At 39.9% G+C, this 21,365-nt stretch overlaps 1 protein-coding gene across 4 annotated transcripts in view; it reads left to right on the top strand.

Moving 5' to 3' along the window:
* The window catches only part of ALOX5 (arachidonate 5-lipoxygenase), a 97,280-nt gene that overhangs the window by 22,101 nt on the left and 53,814 nt on the right, over positions 1-21,365 (top strand). For 2 of the 4 annotated variants that reach the window (XM_007176307.3, XM_007176308.1), the window contains exon 1: positions 18,925-19,074. The exons of the other annotated variants lie outside the window; for them this stretch is intronic. In XM_007176307.3, coding sequence (XP_007176369.1) covers positions 18,925-19,074 — 150 coding nt within the window. Of the gene's footprint in view, positions 1-18,924; positions 19,075-21,365 lie in introns of those variants that run through there. 4 annotated transcript variants of the gene reach the window in all.

The following is a 21,365-nucleotide window of genomic DNA, read 5'->3' on the forward strand; positions in this document are numbered from 1 at the left end:
CTCTACCTGGATCAAAAGGGCTACAGAGAGAGGACCAGCTGCTTAGATAGAGTACAGATGGATAAGCTGAACAGAGCCCAAGACAGGGGACTCAACTGAGCAGGAAAGAGAAGAAGTGATCTGAAAAAAATGGACCTGATTGAATTTGAAGAGCAGGAAAAAGAAAAAGAACACTGGGTCTGAAAGAAGATGGGCTTTGGGAGCTGGGAGAGAATGTAGGACTAAGGAAAGGTTGATGATACATCTCTGTCAGGGAACTCCCTTTTTTGGCCTTTCCTGAGTAGGGATGGTGACACTTAGGAGCCTGAGGCTTCCTGAGATTAACGGGATGTACTTTAAATCAGGGGCCACTGAATGATTTCTCATTTACCCATCCCAGTTGATTCTCCTCACTAGGTCATTTTTGCAGTCAAATCCACAGTGGTCCCAGTGGCCTCTTTCTGTGTGGTCACATGCAATTTAGCCCCCACTTACCCTTTCCAGTTAACCACTGCAAACATCACTCTGAGCCAGGCAGGGGTGAGGAGTTGTGACATCTCAGCTTCCTTGGCTGCTCCTGTCCTCAGTGATCACTCACCAATAGCAACATCTTAAACCTGCATAGCACTTGATATCATTGTCTTTAGTTCTCTCATTCAGTCTTGGCTGCATCTCTAGGTTGATTTATTGTCCTCATTATACTTAGAAAGAAACTAGAGCTCAAATGGATTGAGTGCTCTGAAAGAGCCTGAATATGAACCCATATCTTCTTCCCCCCAGCTCAGGGCTCTTTCCACATTACACACATCTCTGTGCATCCACAGCACCATTAAACCACACCCTGTAATGCAGCCCCCTTCATGCCTTTTCTTTTTATATTCACCAGCATGGGTACTAGGGTCTTCTTAATTGGGTTATCAGTTTTCTAAGGATACAAATCAAGTCTCATATTTCTGCTTTGTCAAATGAGTAATGCTCTGTTAAACACTCGATACTTGTCTAAGTATTTTATTTTTTAATCCATTACAAAATATAGAAAATATAAAATTATAAGAAACCAAGATGAATAACACAACATATGTTCTTCATGGCATGTTGAAAACCTATTAGTGATCAGGGACTTCTCTGGTGGTCCAGTGGTTAAGAATCCACCTTCCCGATTGGGATTGACATGTATACACTGATGTGTATAAAACTGATGACTGATAAGAACCTGCAGTACAAACAAACAAACAAAAAAACAAACAAAAAAACAACTAATACTAAAAAAAAAAAAAAAAAAAAGGAATGAAATACTGACACACACTACAGCATGGCTGAACCTTGAAAGCATGATCTCACTGAAAGAAGCCAGACACAACAGGACACATATTGAATGATTCCATTTCTATGAAATGACCCAAAGAGGTAAATCCATGGAGACAGAAAGCAGAGCAGTGGTGACCAGGGACTGGGGTGACAAGAATGAGGAATGACTGCTTATGCGGGGGTGGGATTATCTCTTGTGTTGATGAAAATGTTCTAAAATTAGTTCTGGTGTAGGTTGCACAAGTCTTTGAATATACTAAAACCACTGAATTGTGTACTTTTTTAAAAAAAAAAGAAAAGCCAAAAAAAGAATTCGCCTTCCAATGCAGGGGATGTGGGTTCCATCCCTGGTCGGGGAACTAAGATCCCACATGCCATGGGGTAACTAAGCTCATGCGCCACAACTAGAGAGAAGCCTGCTCGCCAAAACAAAGAGCCTGAGTGATGCAACAAAAGATTCCATGTGCCACAACTAAGACCCGACACAACTAAAAATAAATAAATAAATAAATACTTACAAAAAAGAAAGAAAATCTATTAGTGATCATACAGAGTCATTAGCGGTAGTTTTCAAAGCCCTATTCATTGCATAGTCTCTGAGACCACTGAGGGCTTCAACATGTTTTTTTGTGTGTCAGAATCCCATTAGAAGAGATTAGATTTGGTTTCTACCAACTTATGTGCCAATGCCACAGTCAGCCTATGGTTCATGAAATTCTTGAATTTCATGCCCCAAATCATTCTGCTTCTGATGAATGACAATGAGAATACTGGATGAAGAACCATCCAGTTAAAAGGGATGAACAACTCATCCCTTTTAAATCAATATCAAATTGTACTCTCAGCTTCCATCTACAATAGCAAACAATATGTTTTTCTTCAATCCCAAAGATTCAGTTATACACTCACAACTTGCTTCTATCATTTTTAATCATAATAAAGAGAATCAATTTTTTAGTCCAGTAAAACATGGAGGATTTGTCCACCCAGTTGTATTCTGAAACAATGGGAGGGTAGCATTGCCTTCTTGCAATGCTGTGTAACTTTTAGAGCTAAATCATCGCAGTTGATTTGAGAACAAAGTAAAGGAAGAGTGAGAAATCGCAGGCATTTTTCTAAATACATAGCCCAGGTTTTAAAGTTGAAATTTCCACATTCAAAACAAAGTAGTGATTGTATATGTCATACTCATCAAACTGTACGCATTAAATATGTGCAGTTTTTATATATCAATTATACCTCAATAAAGCTGCTAAAACAAAGTGATGATCCTATATATTTCACCTTGAGAGTTACTGAGAAGAAAAGGGCAAAACAGAAACAACAGTTTTCATTAGAATCAGAAACTATTTTTGAAGTCTAATTGGCTCCAGAGGAAACACTTGGGGTAAGATAGTAGGAGTAGAAGATTTCTTTGGGGCCAGTGGTCACCTTTAAGAAATTCTTCAGATCTCCAGGTTGATACTGTCAGAATCAAGTTGAATTGTACCACATCTACCTGGTGTCTGAGAATTTTTTGGTGGTGTGGGAAACACTCCCACACATCAGAATTGGTGACCAGAATCCTAAGGCCCAAAAGATAAGAATGAGGTAGCCATATGATGAGTGCGGCAGAGGAGCTTTTAAGAATGAGTGACTGGGGGGCAGAAGAGGAACCAACATGGCAGAGTAGAAGGACGTGCTCTCACTCCCTCTTGTGAGAACACCAGAATCACAACTAGCTGCTGGACAATCATCGACAGGAAGACACTGGAACTCACCAAAAAAGATACCCCACATCCAAAGACAAAGGAGAAGCCACAATGAGATGGTAGGAGGGGCGCAATCGTAGTAAAATCAAAGCCCATAACTGCTGGGTGGGTGACTCACAGACTGGAGACCACTTATACCACAGAAGTCCACCCATTGGAGTGAAGGTTCTGAGCCCCATGTCAGGCTTCCAAACCTGGGGGTCCGGCAACAGGAGGAGGAATTCCTAGAGAATCAGACTTTGAAGCCTAGTGGGATTTGATTGCAGGACTTCGACAGGACTGGGGGAAACAGAGACTCCACTCTTGGAGGGCACACACAAAGTAGTGTGCGCATCGGGACCCAGGGGAAGGAGCAGTGACCCCAGGGGAGACTGGACCAGACCTGCTTGCTAGTGTTGGAGGGTCTCCTGCAGAGGAGGGGGGTGGCTGTGGCTCACTGTGGGGACAAGGACACTGGCAGCAGAAATTCTGGGAAGTACTCCTTGGTGTGACCCCTCCCAGAGTCTGCCATTAGCCCCACCAAAGAGCCCAGGTAGGCTCAAGTGTTGGGTTGCCTCAGGCAAAACAACCAACAGGGAGGGAACCCAGCCACACCCATCAGCAGTCAAGTGGATTAAAGTTTTACTGAGCTCTGCCCACCAGAGCAACAGTCAGCTCTACCCACCACCAGTTCCTCCCATCAGGAAACTTGTACAAGCCTCTTAGATAGCCTCATCCACCAGAGGGAAGACAGCAGAAGCAAGAAGAAGTATAATCCTGCAGCCTGTGGAATAAAAACCACATTCACAGAAACATAGACAAGATGAAAAGGCAGAGGGCTATGTACCAGATGAAGGAACAAGATAAAACCCCAGAAAAACAACTAAATGAAGTGGAGATAAGCACCCTTCCAGAAAAAGAATTCAGAATAATGATAGTGAAGATGATCCAGGACCTCGGAAAAAGAATGGAGGCAAAGATCGAGAAGATGCAAGGAATGCTTAACAAAGACCTAGAAGAATTAAAGAACAAACAGAGATGAACAATACAATAACTGAAGTGAAAACTACACTAGAAGGAATCAATCGCAGAATAACTGAGGCAGAAGAACGGATAAGTGACTTGGAAGACAGAATGGTGGAATTCACTGCTGCAGAACAGAATAAAGAAAAAAGAATGAAAAGAAATGAAGACAGCCTAAGAGACCTGTGGGACAACATTAAACACAACAATATTTGCCTTATAGGGGTTCCAGAAGGAGAAGACAGAGAGAAAGGACCAGAGAAAATATTTGAAGAGATTATACTGGAAAACTTCCCTAACACGGGAAAGGAAATAGCCACCCAAGTCCAGGAAGCGCAGCAAGTCCCATACAGGATAAACCCAAGGAGAAACACACCGAGACACATAGTAATCAAATTGGCAAAAATTAAAGACAAAGAAAAATTATTGAAAGCAGCAAGGGAAAAATGACAAATAACATACAAGGGAACTCCCATAGGTTAACAGCTGATTTCTCAGCAGAAACTCTACAAGCCAGAAGGGAGTGGCATGATATACTTAAAGCGATGAAAGGGAAGAACCTACAACCAAGATTACTCTACCCGGCAAGGATCTCATTCAGATTCGATGGAGAAATCAAAAGCTTTACAGACAAGCAAAAGCTAAGGGAATTCAGCACCACCAAACCAGCTCTACAACAAATGCTAAAGGAACTTCTCTAAGTGGAAACACAAGAGAAGAAAAAGACCTACAAAAACAAACCCAAAACAATTAAGAAAATGGTCATAGGAACCTACATATCGATAATTACCTTAAACGTGAATGGATTAAATGTAGCAACCAAAAGACACAGGCTTGCTGAATGGATACTAAAACAAGACCCATATATATGCTGTCTAAAAGAGACCCACTTCAGACCTAGGGACACATACAGACTAAAAGTGAAGGGATGGAAAAAGATATTCCATTCAAATGGAAATCAAAAGAACGCTGGAGTAGCTATATTCACATCAGATAAAATAGACTTTAAAATAAAGAATGTTACAAGAGACAAGGAAGGACACTACATAATGATCAAGGGATCAATCCAAGAAGATATAACAATTATAAATATATATGCACCCAACATAGGAGCACTTCAATACATAAGGCAACTGCTAACAGCTATAAAAGAGGAAATCAACAGTAACACAATAATACTGGGGGACTTTAACACCTCACTTACACCAATGGACAGATCATCCAAAATGAAATAAATAGGGAAACAGAAGCTTTAAATGACACAATAGACCAGATAGATTTAATTGATATTTATAGGACATTCCATCCAAAACCAGCAGATTACACTTTCTTCTCAAGTGCGCACAGAACATTCTCCAGGATAGATCACATCTTGGGTCACAAATCAAGCCTCAGTAAATTTAAGAAAATTGAAATCATATCAAGCATCTTTTCTGACCACAACGCTATGAGATTAGAAATGAATTACATGGAAAAAAAGTAAAAAACACAAACACATGGAGGCTAAACAATACGTTACTAAATAACCAAGACATCCCTGAAGAAATCAAAGGGGTAATCAAAAAATACCTAGAGACAAATGACAATGAAAACACGATGATCCAAACCCTATGGGATGCAGCAAAAGCAGTTCTAAGAGGGAAGTTTATAGCTATACAAGCCTACCTCAAGAAACAAGAAAAATCTCAAGTAAACAATCTAACCTTACACCTAAAGGAACTAGAGAAAGAAGAACAAACAAAACCCAAAGTTAGCAGAAGGAAAGAAATCATAAAGATCAGAGCAGAAATAAATGAAATAGAAACAAAGAAAACAATAGGAAAGATCAATAAAACTAAAAGCTGGTTCTTTGAGAAGATAAAAAAAATTGATAAACCATTAGCCAGACTCATCAAGAAAAAGAGGGAGAGGGCTCAAATCAATAAAATTAGAAATGAAAAAGGAGAAGTTACAACAGACACTGCAGAAATACAAAGCATCCTAAGAGACTACTACAAGCAACTCTATGCCAATAAAATGGACAACCTGGAAGAAATGGACAAATTCTTAGAAAGGTATAACCCTCCAAGACCGAACCAGGAAGAAACAGAAAATATGAACAGACCAATCACAAGTAATGAAATTGAAACTGTGATTAAAAATCTTCCAACAAACAAAAGTCCAGGACCAGATGGCTTCACAGGTGAATTCTATCAAACATTTAGAGAAGAGCTAACACCCATCCTTCTCAAACTCTTCCAAAAAATTGCAGAGGAAGGAACACTCCCAAACTCATTCTATGAGGCCACCATCACCCTGATACCAAACCCAGACAAAGATACTACAAAAAAAAAGAAAATTACAGACCAATATCACTGATGAATATAGATGCAAAAATCCTCAATAAAATACTAGCAAACAGAATCCAACAACACATTAAAAGGATCATACACCACAATCAAGTGGGATTTATCCCAGGGATGCAAGGATTCTTCAATATACGCAAATCAATCAATGTGATACACCATATTAACAAATTGAAGAATAAAAAACCATATGATCATCTCAATAGATGCAGAAAAAGCTTTTGACAAAATTCAACACCCATTTCTGATAAAAACTCTCCAGAAAGTGGGCATAGAGGGAACCTACCTCAACATAATAAAGGCCATATATGACAAACCCACAGCCAACAGCATTCTCAATGGTGAAAAACTGAAACCATTTCCACTAAGATCAGGTACAAGACAAGGTTGCCCACTCTCACCACTATTATTCAACATAGTTTTGGAAGTTTTAGCCACAGCAATCAGAGAAGAAAAAGAAATAAAATGAATCCAAATCAGAAAAGAAGAAGTAAAGCTGTCACTGTTTGCAGATGACATGATACTATACATAGAGAATCCTAAAGATGCTACCAGAAAACTACTAGAGCTAATCAATGAATTTGGTAAAGTAGCAGGATACAAAATTAATGCACAGAAACCTCCTGCATTCCTATAAACTAATGATGAAAAATCTGAAAGAGAAATTATGGAAACACGCCCATTTACCATTGCAACAAAAAGAATAAAATACCTAGGAATAAACCTACCTAGGGAGACAAAAGACCTGGATGCAGAAAACTATAAGACACTGATGAAAGAAATTAAAGATGATACCAACAGATGGAGAGATATACCATGTTCTTGGATTGGAAGAATCAATATTGTGAAAATGACTATACTACCCAAAGCAATCTACAGATTCAATGCAATCCCCATCAAATTACGAATGGCATTTTTTACGGAACTAGAACAAATCATCTTAAAATTTGTATGGAGACACAACAAACCCCAAATGGCCAAAGCAGTCTTGAGGGAAAAAAACGGAGCTGGAGGAATCAGACTCCCTGACTTCAGACTATACTACAAAGCTACAGTAATCAAGACAATATGGTACTGGCACAAAAACAGAGACATAGATCAATGGAACAAGATAGAAAGCCCAGAGATAAACCCACGCACCTATGGTCAACTAATCTATGACAAAGGAGGCAAAGTTATACAATGGAGAAAAGATAGTCTCTTCAATAAGTGGTGCTGGGAAAACTGGACAGCTACATGTGAAAGAAAGAAATTAGAACACTCCCTAACACCATACACAAAAATAAGCTCAAAATGGATTCGAGACCTAAATGTAACACTGGACACTATAAAACTCTTAGAGGAAAACACAGGAAGAACACTCTTTGACATAAATCACAGCAAGATCTTTTTTGATCCACCTCCTAGAGGAATGGAAATAAAAACAAAAATAAACAAATGGGACCTAATGAAACTTCAAAGCTTTTGCACAGCAAAGGAAACCATAAACAAGATGAAAAGACAACCCTCACAATGGGAGAAAATATTTGCAAATGAATCAACGGACAAAGGATTAATCTCCAAAATATATAAACAGCTCATGCAGCTCAATATTAAAGAAAGAAACAACCCAATCCAAAAATGGGCAGAAGACCTAAATAGACATTTCTCCAAAGAAGACATACAGATGGCCAAGAAGCACATGAAAAGATGCTCAACATCACTAATTATTAGAGAAATGCAAATCAAAACTACAATGAGGTATCACCTCACACCAGTTAGAATGGGCATCATCAGAAAATCTACAAACAACAAATGCTGGAGAGGGTGTGGAGAAAAGGGAACCCTCTTGCACTGTTGGTGGGAATGTAAACTGATACAGCCACTATGGAGAACAGTACGGAGGTTCCTTAAAAAACTAAAAGTAGATTTACCATACGATCCAGCAATCCCACTACTGGGCATATACCCTGAGAAAACCATAATTCAAAAAGACACATGCACCCCAATGTTCATTGCAGCACTATTTACAATAGCCAGGTCATGGAAGCAACCTAAATGCCCATCAACAGATGAACGGATAAAGAAGTTGTGGTACATATATACAATGGAATATTACTCAGCCATAAAAAGGAACAAAATTGAGTCATTTGTTGATACATGGATGGATCTAGAGACTGTCATACAGAGTGAAGTAAGTCAGAAAGAGAAAAACAAATATCGTATATTAACGTATGTATGTGGAACCTAGAAAAATGGTACAGATGAACCGGTTTGCAGGGCAGAAGTTGAGACACAGATGTAGAGAACAAACATATGGACACCAAGGGGGGAAAACTGGTGGGGTGGGGATGGTGGTGTGCTGAATTGGGCGATTGGCATTGACATGTATACACTGATGTGTATTAAATTGATGACTAATAAGAACCTGCAGTGTAAAAAAAGAAACAAACAAAAAAAACAACTAATACTAAACTTTCTTTAGGTTATTTGTATGGAAATATGTTAATATAAATGTTTCAGACATTACATGAAATTTCTAAAAATCTTATATGTTCTGGTATAATGTTATAAGTCATAATTCTAGTTATTACTTTAAAATGTATATCTCAGAAATAACTAAATTTCCTTGTCAATTGCATTATTATGAACTTTCATCAAATTTTTAACCGTGGTCATTTTTAAGTCTTTTGTCATTTACAGACAGTTCTGGGTGTACTCTGATGCTTTTGCAAATATGTTCCTATAAAAGGGTTTCATCTTCAAGGAATTCATGGAAAAGACTCTGACAAGTACAGGTTTCTGGCAACTGACTATACTGCTGAACTGAATGAATGTGTAAGGAATGTGGAACTAACAAGCTACCACCAACCAGAAAAATTCGGGGAAGGTCAAAAAGAGAGAGGAGACTCCAGTCCATTTGTCCTAACAACCTCCCAGAATCTTTCTTGCTGGAATCCATCTTGGCTGAGTGATGCGCGTGCCACCAGGAAGGACCCTGAGTCAGAGTGATTGGCCAGAGACAACCCGGAAACTAACCCCATTACCATAAAACCTGAAACTGCAAGCCACGTGGCAGAATAGATGTCCTGGTTTCCCTTACCCTGCTGCTGTCTGCCTGGGCGCCCCTTCCCAATAGTCTCTTGCTTTGTCAGCACGTGTGTATCCTTGAACAACTCATTTCCAAGTGTTAGACAAGAGCCTACTCTTGGGCCCTGGAAGGGGTCCCCCTTCCTGCATTAATAGCACAAAACTGTCAACCAAGAATCTTACATCCATTTAACTTGGTATAGGAAGTGCTAGCCAAAGTAATTAGGCAAAGAAAAGAAATAGAAGGCATCCAAATTAGAAAAGAAGAAGTAAAACTGTCTTTCATCACAAATGACATGATCTTATGTGTAGAAAACCCTAAAGATTCTACACCCCCCAAAAAAATGTTAGAAAAAAACAAATGAATTCAGCAAAGTTGCAGGATACAAAATCAACACACAAAAATCTGTTGCATGTCTATATAATAATGAACAACCTGAAAAGGAAATTAAGAAAGCAATTCCATTTACAATAGCATCAAAAAGAATAAAATACTTTGAAATAAAATTAACCAAGGAGATAAAAGAATTGTACACAGAAAACTATAAAACATTGCTAAAAAAAAATTAGAGGCACAGATAAATGAAAGAAACATCTCATGTTAATGAGTGGAAGACTTAAACTTGTTAAGAGGTCAATGTTACCCAAAACAATGTACAGATTCAATCCAATTCCGACCAAAATCCCAACAATTTTTTTTTTTTTCAGAAACAGAAAGTCCATCCTAAAATTCATATGGAATAGCAAGGGACCTTGAATTGCCAAATAATGTCAAAAAAGAAAAACAAAGCTGGAAACATCACAATTCCTGATTTAAAAATTTATTACAAAGTAATCAAAGCAGTGTGGTACCGGAATAAGTTGAACACTTATACCACATACAAAAATTAACTCAAAATGGATCAAAGACACATAGAAAACAAACTTATAGTTACCAAAGTGTCAGGGGTGGGGAGGGATAAATTGGGAGTATGGGATTAACAAATGCACACTGCCATATATAAAATAAACAATAAGGATTTACTGTATAGCACAGGGAACATTCAATATCTTGTAATAAACTATAAAGGCAAAGAATCCAAAAAAAGAATACAGATATATACATATATATGTATAATCAAATCACTTTGCTGTATACCTGAAACTAACACAATATTGTAAATAAAAAATTTTTTTGAAAAAAATGGATCAAAGACCAAAACTCAAGACCTAAAACTATAAAACTCCTATAAGAAAACAGGGGGAAATCTTCATGACCTTGGATTTGACAAATGATTTATTGAATATAACAACAAAAGCATAGGCAACAAAAGAAAAAATAAAGTGGACTTCACCAAAATTCCAAATTTTGTGTATCAAAGAATGCTTTCAACATAGTGAAAAGACAACTCATGAAATGAGGGAATTATTTACATATCATATATATGATAAGGGATTAATATCCAGATTATATAAAGAACTCCTACAACTTAACAACAAAAAATTTAACAATGTGATTCAAAATTGAGCAAAGGACTTAAATGAAAATTTCTCCCAAGAAGACATACAGATGGCCAATAAACACATGAAAAGATGTTTAACATCACTAATCGCTAGGAAAATGCAAATTAAAACCACAATGAAATGTAACCTTTCACCTATTAGAAAGACAATTATCAAAACAACATTAAAAAAACAGGGTTGGTGAGGATCTGGAGAAATCAGAACCCTGTGCACTGCTGGTATAAATGTAAAAAGCTGCAGCGACTGTGGAAAACAGTGGTGAGTCCTCAAAAAAAGTTAAACATAGAATTACCATATGATACAGCAACTCCACTTCTGGGTATATATCCCAAAAAACTGAAAGCAGGGATATTAACAGATATTTTACACCAATGTTCATAGCAGCATCATTCACATTAGCCAAAAAGTAAAAGCAACCCAAATGCTTATCAGTAGTGAATGGATAAACAAAATGTGGTAAAATTGAATATTGTTCAGCCTTAAAAAAAGGAATGAACTGACTCATGCCACAAAACGTTAGACATGTTAGACATTATGCTGAGTGAAGTAAGCCAGGCACAAAAGGACAAATATTGTATGATTCACATATATGAGATATTTAGAGTACCTCAAGTTCATAAAGACAGAACATAAATTGAAGATTGCCAGGGGCTGTGGATAGGGGGGAACAGAGAGTTACTGTTTCATAGGTACAGAGTTTCCATTTAGTAAGTTGAAAAAGTTCTGGAGAGGGATGCAAAGCATTATGAATGTACTTAAAGCCACTGACTGTACACCTAAAAATTACATAAATGGTAGTAAATTTTATGTTATATATGTTTTACCACAATAAAGAGAAACTTTTGTAAAATATAATTTCTAGAAAAATAAATGAAATTTAAAAAAAGATAAATTTATTTTATGTATTTTTACCACAATAATAAAAAGGATTGTATATCCAGCAAAACTACCTTTCAAAGATGAAGATGAAATAAAGACATTCTCAGACAGAATTCATTGGTAGCAGGCTAACCTTAAAAGAAACACTAAAAGAAGTTTTTTAGGATGAAGCAAGTGACATCAGACAATAATTTGAACCCACCCAGAAAAACAAAGAGAACTAGTGAATGTAGTTATATAGGTAATTATAAAATACAGTACAATTCAGTACAAGTGTATATTTTTTCCTTTCTTCTCTTAACTGATTTAAAAAACACATGTATTAAATCAGGAACAAGACAAGGATGCCTGCTTTCACCACTTAGATTCAGCCTTGTGCTAGAGGTTCTGGCCAAGGCAGTTAGGCAAGAAAAAAGAATAAAAGGCATCCAGAAAGGTGAATAAGAAGTAAAATGTCGCTAATCTCTCATACATGATCTTGCATAGATGGAATATGCACACACTCACATGCAAAACCATTAGAATCAGTAAACAAGTTCAGCAAGTTTTCAGAATATGAAATTAATATACATCAATCAAATGTTTTTCTATACACTAGCAATGAACAATCTGAAAATAAAATTTAAAAAACAATTCCAATCACAGTGATACCAAAAAGATTAACATACCCAGGAATAAATTTAACCAAGGAGGTAAAAGATCAGCACACTGAAAACTATAGGATAACGATGAAAGAACTCGAAGACACACAAAAAATGGAAAGATACTCCATGTTCTTGGATTAAAAGAATTAACATTGTGAAGATGTCCATACTTCACAAAATAATGTACAGATTCAATGCAATCCAACGTCTATAGATGCAATGCAATCAATCTATAAAAATTCCAACAGGATTTTTCACAGAAATCAAAAAAACAATCCTAAAATTTATATGGAACCATGAATAGCCAAAGCAATATTGAGAAAGAAGAGCAAAGATGGAGGTATCACACTTTTGGATGTCAAATTATATTACAAAGTTATATAGTAATCAAAACAGTATGGTACTGGCATAAAAACAGACGCCAACAGTATGGTACTGGCATAAAAATAGACCAACGGAACAAAAAGAGCGTTCAGAAATAAATCCACATATATATGGCCAACTAACCTATGAAAAGGGTGCAAAGAATACCCAATGGGGAAAGAATAGTCTCTTCAATAAATTATGTTGGGAAAACTGGATATCCAGAAGCAAAAGAATGAAATCAGATCTTTATCTTACACCATATGCAAAATCAACTCAAAATGGATAAAAGACTTAAATGTAAGACCTGAAGCCACAAAACTCCTAGAAGAAAACATAGGGGAAAAGCTCCCTAACATTGGTCTTGGCAATGATTTCTGGATGACACCAAGAGCGCAGGGCAACAAAGGTAAAAATAAAGTAGGACTACATCAAACTAAAAAGCTCTGCACAGCAAAGGAAACAATTAACAAAATGAAATGACAACCTACTGGATGGGAGAAAATATTTCCAAACCATATATCTGATAAGGGGTTAACCTCCAAACTATACAAGGAAAAAGGAACTCATACAACTCAACTGCAAAAAAAAAAAAAAAATTCAATTTGAAAATAGGCAAAGGTCTGAAGAGACATTTTTCCAAAGAAGGTGAGCAAATGACCAACAGGTATATGAAAAGGTGCTCAACATCACTAATGATCAGAGAAATGCAAATCAAAACCACAGTGAGATACCACCTCACACCTGTTAGGATTATTAACAAAAAGATAAGAGATAACAAGCATTGGTCAGGATGTGGAGTAAAGGGAACTCTTGTACATTGCTGGTATGTAAATTGGTGTAGCAACTATGGAAAACAGTATGGCGGTTCCTCAAAAAATTAAAAATAGAACTACCATATGATCCAGCAATCCCACCTCTGTGCATATATCCAAAGGAAATGAAATCAGGATCTTGAAGAGATATCTGCACTCTGATGTTCATTGAAGCATTGTTTCACAATAGCAAGATATGGAAACAACCTAAGTTTTGATGAATGAATGAAGAAAATGTGATATATATGTGATGTATATATGTATACATATATGTGTATATATGTATATGTGTGTGTGTGTATACACACACATACACACACACACACACACACACACACACACAATGGAATACTATAGAGCCATAAAAAAGGAAATCCTGCCAGTTGTGACAACATGGATGAACTTGGAGGACATCATGCTAAGTAAAATAAGCCAGACACAGAAAGCAAATACTGTACGACCTCACTTCTATGTGGAATCTTAAAAAGTCAAACTCAAAGCCAGAGGGTAGAGCAGTGGTTACCAGGGGCAGAGGTAGGGAAAATCAGGACAGGTTGGTCAAAGGGTACAAACTTTCAGTTACAAGATGAATAAGTTCTGGGCATCTAATGTACAGCGTGGTGACTATAGTTAATAATACTGTTTTGTATACTTGAAATTTGCTAATAGAGTAGATCTTAAGTGTTCCTGCCAAGCCAAAAAAAAAAAAAAAAAAAGGTAACTATGTGAAGTGATGGATGTGTTAACTTGCTTGATTGCAGTAAGCATGTCACAATGTATTTATACATCAAAACCTGATGTTGCACACCTCAAATATATGCCATTTTTATTTGTCAGTTATACCCTAATAAAGTTGGAGAGATCAAAAAACATATATACATATATATAGCTTTCCTTCAAAAAAGAGTACAAAATATTCAGGAATAAATTTAACAAAATAAAGTGCAATGAAAACTACAAAACTATTAAAATAAATTAGAAAAGATTTAGATAAATTGAATTATATCCCAGTTCCTTGTTTAGAGGACTTAATATTGTTAAGATAACAATATTCCCCAAGTTGATCTACAGTTTAAGTGCAATCCCTATCAAAATCCCAGCTTGCTTTTATTTTTTGCAGAAATTGACAAGTTGAGCCTATAATTTATATGAAAATGCAATAACACAAAATAGCCAAAACATTCTTGAAAAATAAAGAACAAGGGCAGATTCACACTTCCCAATTCAAAACTTACTATAGAGTTACAGTAATCAAGACAGTGTGGCACTGACAAAAGATACACATATTGGTCAATGGAATAAAACTGAAAGTCCGGAAATAAACCCTTACATTTATGGTGAATTCACTTTTTACCAAGATGCCAAGACAATTCAATGGAGAAAGAATCTTCTTTTTAACAAATGGTTTTAGGACAACTGGAAATTCATATGCAAAAGAATGGATTTGGATCCCCATATCACACCATACATAAAAATTAGCAAAATGGATCATAGGTCTAAATGAAGACTCAAATGACAAATTTCTTAGAAGAAAACATAGGAGTACAATTTTGTGACTTTAGCATAGGCAACAGTCTCTTAGATATGGTATTAAAATCACAAGCAACAAAAGAAAAAAAAAATATATATATATATATTGGGCTTGCTCAAAATTAAAAACTTTTGTGCTTCAAATATAACCATAAAAAAGTGAAAAGGCAACCCACAAAAGCAACAAAATATCCAGCCCCTTATCAGGAAGTGTGAAGACATACAAGTCAATAATGAAAAGATAAATAAGCTAAATTTTTTAATGGGTCAAAGATCTGAATATACATTTCTCAAAAGAGGATATATTATTGGCCAATAGCATGAGATAAGATACTCAACATCATTAGCCATTAGAAAAGTGCAAATCAAAACCACAATGAGATACCCCTTCACAAAGAGTATAATGTGTTGGTGAGGATATGGATAAAATGGAATCATATATTGCTGATGAAAATGTAAAATGGTACAGCCACTTTGGAAAACAATATGACATTTCCTCAAAATGCTAAAAACAGAGAGTTACCATATGATCCAGCAATTCCCCTCCTAGTTATCTCCCCAAGAGAACTGAAAATGTATGCATACACAAAAGTTTATACATGAATATTCATAACGTCATTTTTCATTATAGCCCCAACTCAAACTTCCATCATCTGATGAATGGATAAACACAATGTGGTGTATCCATAAAATTGATTATTATTCAGCAACAAAAAGGAATAAAGTACTGATACTTGCTGCAATATGGATGAATCTGGGGGGAAAAAATGATACTAAGTGAAAGAAGTCAGTCACAGAATGGCACATATTGTATGATTCCACTCGTATGAAATGTCCAGAATAGGCAAATCTATAAAGCAGAAAATAGGTGTGTTTACCCTGACTGGAAAGATGAGGAGGGCAATGGGAAGTGACTACTAATGGAATGATGAAAATACTCTGAAATTGATTGTGGTGATGGTCTCAGAACTCTCTGAATATTGCTAAACACCACTGACTTGTATGCTTTAAATGAGTGAATTGTATGGCATGCTAATTACATCTCCATAAAGCTGTAAAAAAGGAGGGAAGGAAGGGAGAGAGGGAGGGAGGGAGGGAGGAAGGGAGGAAAGAAAGAATGAAAAGCATGCAATGATGGACTTTAAGGCAGTAGATGATCCCACCTATGTTAAAGAGAAATAATTCTAGCTAGAGAATTGGGGAACGGGTGGGGGGATGGGAGTTAGACTAGGGGTAAAGGGATTAGGTAGGAAGCAGTCACTACAATCCATACAGGAGGTGTTGAAAGCCTGAGCCAGGGCAGAGCAGTGAGGACAAGTTGGAGATATTTTGGAAACTATCCCAAAGTGGCAAAGTTTCTATGAAACAAACATTCCATGTTCTGCATGAGAGTAAATGGCATGCGTATAAATTAACTCAGTGCTTGGGCAAGTAGCTTAATAACACGTTAAAAAGGTCTTAAAATGTTCATATGCTTTGGCCCATTTCTAAGTCCCTATACTAAGAAAAATTTTTTTAATGTTTTAAGCACAAAATATGTACTATAGCATTATTTATGAGGGAAAGCAACCTAAATGTCCAATAATAGTGGACTAATTAAGGAAATGGTGGTATATCCATACAACTAAATATTACACAGTCAATGAAATACTTAAAATGTGAAATTACATAGGAAAATATATGTTATAATATTAAGGAAAATGGAAATAAAACAGGAAATTGCACTTACAATGTGCTCTTAATGTAAAAATGTCTAATGTAATTAGTAAATGTTTACTAATTGTTTTTTCTGCATATTGTTATGAGTTTTACTTGTGTATCAAACTTTTCTTTATTTTCTACAAAGATAGTTCATTACTTTCATCAAAAAATATATTGTATTTCCTTTTTTTAGCAAAATAATAGCCCTATTATTCTTAGATTTGAAGGACAATTCCAGAGCCATCCTTCACACCTTCTCCAGGGTTTCCTGGAACATATATTTTGCCTGGCAGGGGTTGGATCCCACTTTTGTCCTATCTTCATCCACCCTATCTCAGCTGTGGCCAGAGTCTTTCATGTCCTACAATTTGATTCCCAGAGAATCCCTCTGGTGTTTGTTCTTTGATAAATAAAGCCAGTCCCACTGAAATCTCCCCTCATCTCCCACCTGTAGAGAATGGCAGGTACTCACTCTCTCTCTGTCCAGAGTGGTGGTCCTGCCAGGCAGAGGAGAAAGCGGGACTTGCCACCAGATAGAGCCCAGGCTCCCAGAAATGGGGAGACTGCCCTGAGCCTGCCCTTTTGCCCGTCCCCAAAAGTGAGTGTGCAGAACAGGTGACTTGATGTACCCACCACCTCACATGGAATGAACTTATTTTTAAATTTAGTTCAACTCATTACTGAATGTGTACCACAGTCAGACCCAGTTCTGAAGCTGGGTACAGAGGACGTGTAGGGGAATACAGAAGACTTCTGAGATCAGGTCACAGCAGTTGGAAAGCTCACCACCCGCAGGAAGCTTCCTTCTAGTGTCCAAAGCCTTTTACTAGCATCCCTTCCAAGCCTCGCCCATCATCAGTTAGAAAGCCGATAAAAATTTTTTTAATAAATTGAAATATTAATTAATTAATAAGTAAATGATAGCCAACCAATTACTCTGCCAGGCAGCGGGTTTTCCAAGCACCACCTCTAACTCATGGAACATCCTTGCTGTGGAGTCCACATCTTCTTCCCTAGGACTTCCAGCCATGGGTCCATTCCCAGAAGCCATGGGTCCATTCCCAGAAGCCATGGGTCCATTCCCAGAAGCCATCTCCAAACGAGTCTACCCCCTTTCCCATCACACGCCCAGCCTCCCTGCCCTCGAGTCCTGCAACCCCTCGCCTCTGAGCGCACCAACCTCCTCCAGACAACCCCTTAGGTGTCCAGATTCGGGTTTTCTTATCCTGGCCTCCCTCTCTCTGGCTGCCCTGCCTCCCACTACACACTGACAATCTCCAGACCTGAGCGTGGCTGGCACCTGACTCACCTCAGTGCCCACCTGCACCCGGCACAGAGTGACATTCAGCCAAGCCTGTGGAAGAAGCCAATGCCCACGGAAGTCTCTGCGTTCCACAGTACCAGCTCAGGTGTCACCCCTCCAAAAGCTTTCCTGACTCCCCAGGTGGGCTCCTCTTCCCGCTGTAGACTCCCAGAGCACCTCTGCTCTCAGTAATCACAGCATGGCTAAGTGCCCCAGTCGCGCGGCCTCCCTCTAACCCCGGGGACTTGGTGAGAGCAGGGACTGTGTGGTTTTCTAGGCGTCCCTTGAGTCCAACCCTAATGCCTCACAAGGGCTTGGCAGTGAGGGAAGCCGAGGCAAGAGGGAAGGGTGAAGAGTGAAAACAATGAATGAGAAACTGAGTGAGAGAATGGAGGGAGGGAGGAGGGGATAGCAGCTGAGGTGGCCCCAGTCCCCTGACTGCCAAAACAGAGGCCAGGTGGAGGGGGTGAGGTGCAGGGACGGGTGCGCTTACCGAGTCCGAGGCGGGTCCGGCGAGGTCAGAGCTCCGGGAGGGCGGGGCCGGGGGCAGGGCGGGCAGGAGGGGGAGGGGGCGGCAGGGGCCGCGGACGCTCAGAGGCCGGAAGCTGCCGCGCGGGGTGGGCGAGGGGCGGAGGCCCGCGGACCGGCGCGCCGAGGCTCCCAGTGCTCGCTGCGCCCGCGCCCCGCGGCCCTCGCTGCGCCCGCGCCCCGCGGCCCTCGCTGCGCGCCACCATGCCCTCCTACACCGTCACCGTGGCCACCGGCAGCCAGTGGTTCGCGGGTACCGACGACTACATCTACCTCAGCCTCGTGGGCTCCGCGGGCTGCAGCGAGAAGCACCTGCTGGACAAGCCCTTCTACAACGACTTCGAGCGCGGGGCGGTGAGGACGCGCGGCCCTGGACGCGAGGCCACGGGCTGGGGTGGCCGGGACAGGGTGCGGACGTCGGGGCGGCCGGGACCCAAGTTCGGGGGCGAGGGGCTCTGAGAGGCTACTTAACTGGGCAAGCGCTGTGACCACCATTACTTGTGCCCCACTTCCTAGGGCTCCACAGATGGCACCTCGGCTGTGGGGAGAACGCGCAGGGCTGGGGGTCCAGAGGCCTGAGTTCCATCCGGGCCTGACCACTAGCTCACTCTGCCCCCTCTCTGGGCCTCAGTTTCCCCAAATGTAAAGTACAAGGGTTGGCTTCAGGCTGGTCTAGGAGTCCGAGCCGGTGGCCCAGAGTGGCACTAGCTTATGTCTCCACACCTGGGCAGCTCCCATTCTCAGTTCAGGTCCCCATAGGAATGCAGAGGGAACCAGAGACCCAGGCCAGGAGAAGCCTTTTGCAAACCTGGAGGTCGTCGCTGGCTCCCAGCAGAGTGTACACCAGGGAACACTTCCACCCAGAGTGTGAGGGCTCAGAAGAGGAAGAGAGAGGAGGGCTTCCCCTCCCCCTCCTCACCAGAGACCCTGGAGCCTGGGAGTCCGGGGAGCAAAGGGAGCCCGTGTTGACTGCACGTCTAGTCTGTGGTGCCAGGCGCTGTGTGAGGATTCATTCAGAAGTGGGCTCCCCAAGCTGACCTGGCCGTGAATTCCAGCCTGTAGCTTTCTCTGTGAGCACCGCAGGTGGCGATCCTCGCCAAGCGTTTGGTGTGATGTGCCCAATCCACTGGGCTTATTAAGTGCTCATTACTTAAGTGCTCGTGAAGCGACTACTGTGACAGCTCCAACACAGTACAGGTGCCCAGGAAATATCTGTTCCCTTCTGCCACCCCCAGCTTCTGAACTGGACCAAAAAGACTTAGATTTCACAAAGCTGTCTTTTTATCTCTTCGTTATTTGGTTGAACCACAAGGAATTGCTCATAGTTGACTATTTTTGACAAATAAAACTGGCAATTTCATATGGTTCAACCAAATACTTCTTGGATAATATTCATGAAGCGTGTTTTAGGTCTGCAGAGCCTAAAGTAAGCAAATAATAGTCCACTCCTTTTCCAGATTTCAAACTCAAAGTGAGCTTGATTCCTACCCAGGAGCCTCAGAACCTCGCTATAAGCCCATCTGACACTTAGCCAGGTTCGTCATATTAATGTGGCTAGAGTACCCTTCTAGAAGAGTTAGGTGTTGAGTATAAGAACTACCTCCTATTGTTTGGTTTCCCCAACCAGGGAACTGGCCCAGAGGATGGTAGTGCAGGAGGGCTAATGAGTCATCCATTTGGGATAATGACACCCTCGGCCATTCTGAAGCACCCTCAGAAATAATTATTTCCATTATTTCGTGGATTCCCCCAACACTTATGGGAGGAGAACAGGTTACAGACTTCTCTGCCTTTATAAGTGGTCCGCAGTGGGTCCGTTCTCCACACACGACACACATCAGTGTGCAGCATGAGCAGCCGGGTGTGGCTTCTCAGAGGGGAGGTACGGGGGTGTGACCATAAAAGGGTCGTTGGAAGGGGGTGAAAGCATCCCTCTGTTCATTATTTCCCCACCTTGAGAATTCATTCAAATGACATTATGGTTAAACACTTCAGTGAGAGTCCCAGCAGCAAATTTCAGGAGAGATTTGCATGTCACATTTGCATTGTGGTGAGAGGGGGCAGGTCAGGAGGGGCACTGCAGGGGAATCACTGGCTCCAAAAGGCTCTTTGGAAAAAATCATCTTTTGAGAAAGTTCCTGCTGATGCAAAGTTACTCCACACTTGATCTTGCACAGCCCAGAGCTACTTCCTCAATCTGCAGCCAATGTCTCTTAAGGACAATCCATCCCATTTGGGTAAAGGTGAAGGAGAAATCTTAGAGGAAATACTTGCAGAGAAGATAAGGCTAACCCATTTTACCCGAAAAGTGTTACAATCATTATAGATAATAACAGTTACAGTAACAACAGTAAAGACTTTTTCTGGGCAACCAATTCAGTCATTTCCAGGTCATTGGCAGGTCAATACCGCATTCCCCCATGCAAAATTCAGTCCTATAATGGATGGGACTGATTTTTTTCTCAATAAATTGAGTCACAAATCCCTGGTTATTCTCATCAGAGTTCTGCCAAGTGATTCAGGACAGGACTGGGAATAGGAGTCCTTCGCAGGTGAGATTGTCCTGTCAACCGTCACGCCATCTGCTGGGAAGGCCCAGGCGGTGGACCCACATAGCCCAGAGACTAGCCCAAATTTAGCAAATT

Source organism: Balaenoptera acutorostrata, chromosome 16, assembly GCF_949987535.1.
Source record: "Balaenoptera acutorostrata chromosome 16, mBalAcu1.1, whole genome shotgun sequence".
NCBI classification, from domain to species: Eukaryota; Metazoa; Chordata; class Mammalia; order Artiodactyla; family Balaenopteridae; genus Balaenoptera; species Balaenoptera acutorostrata.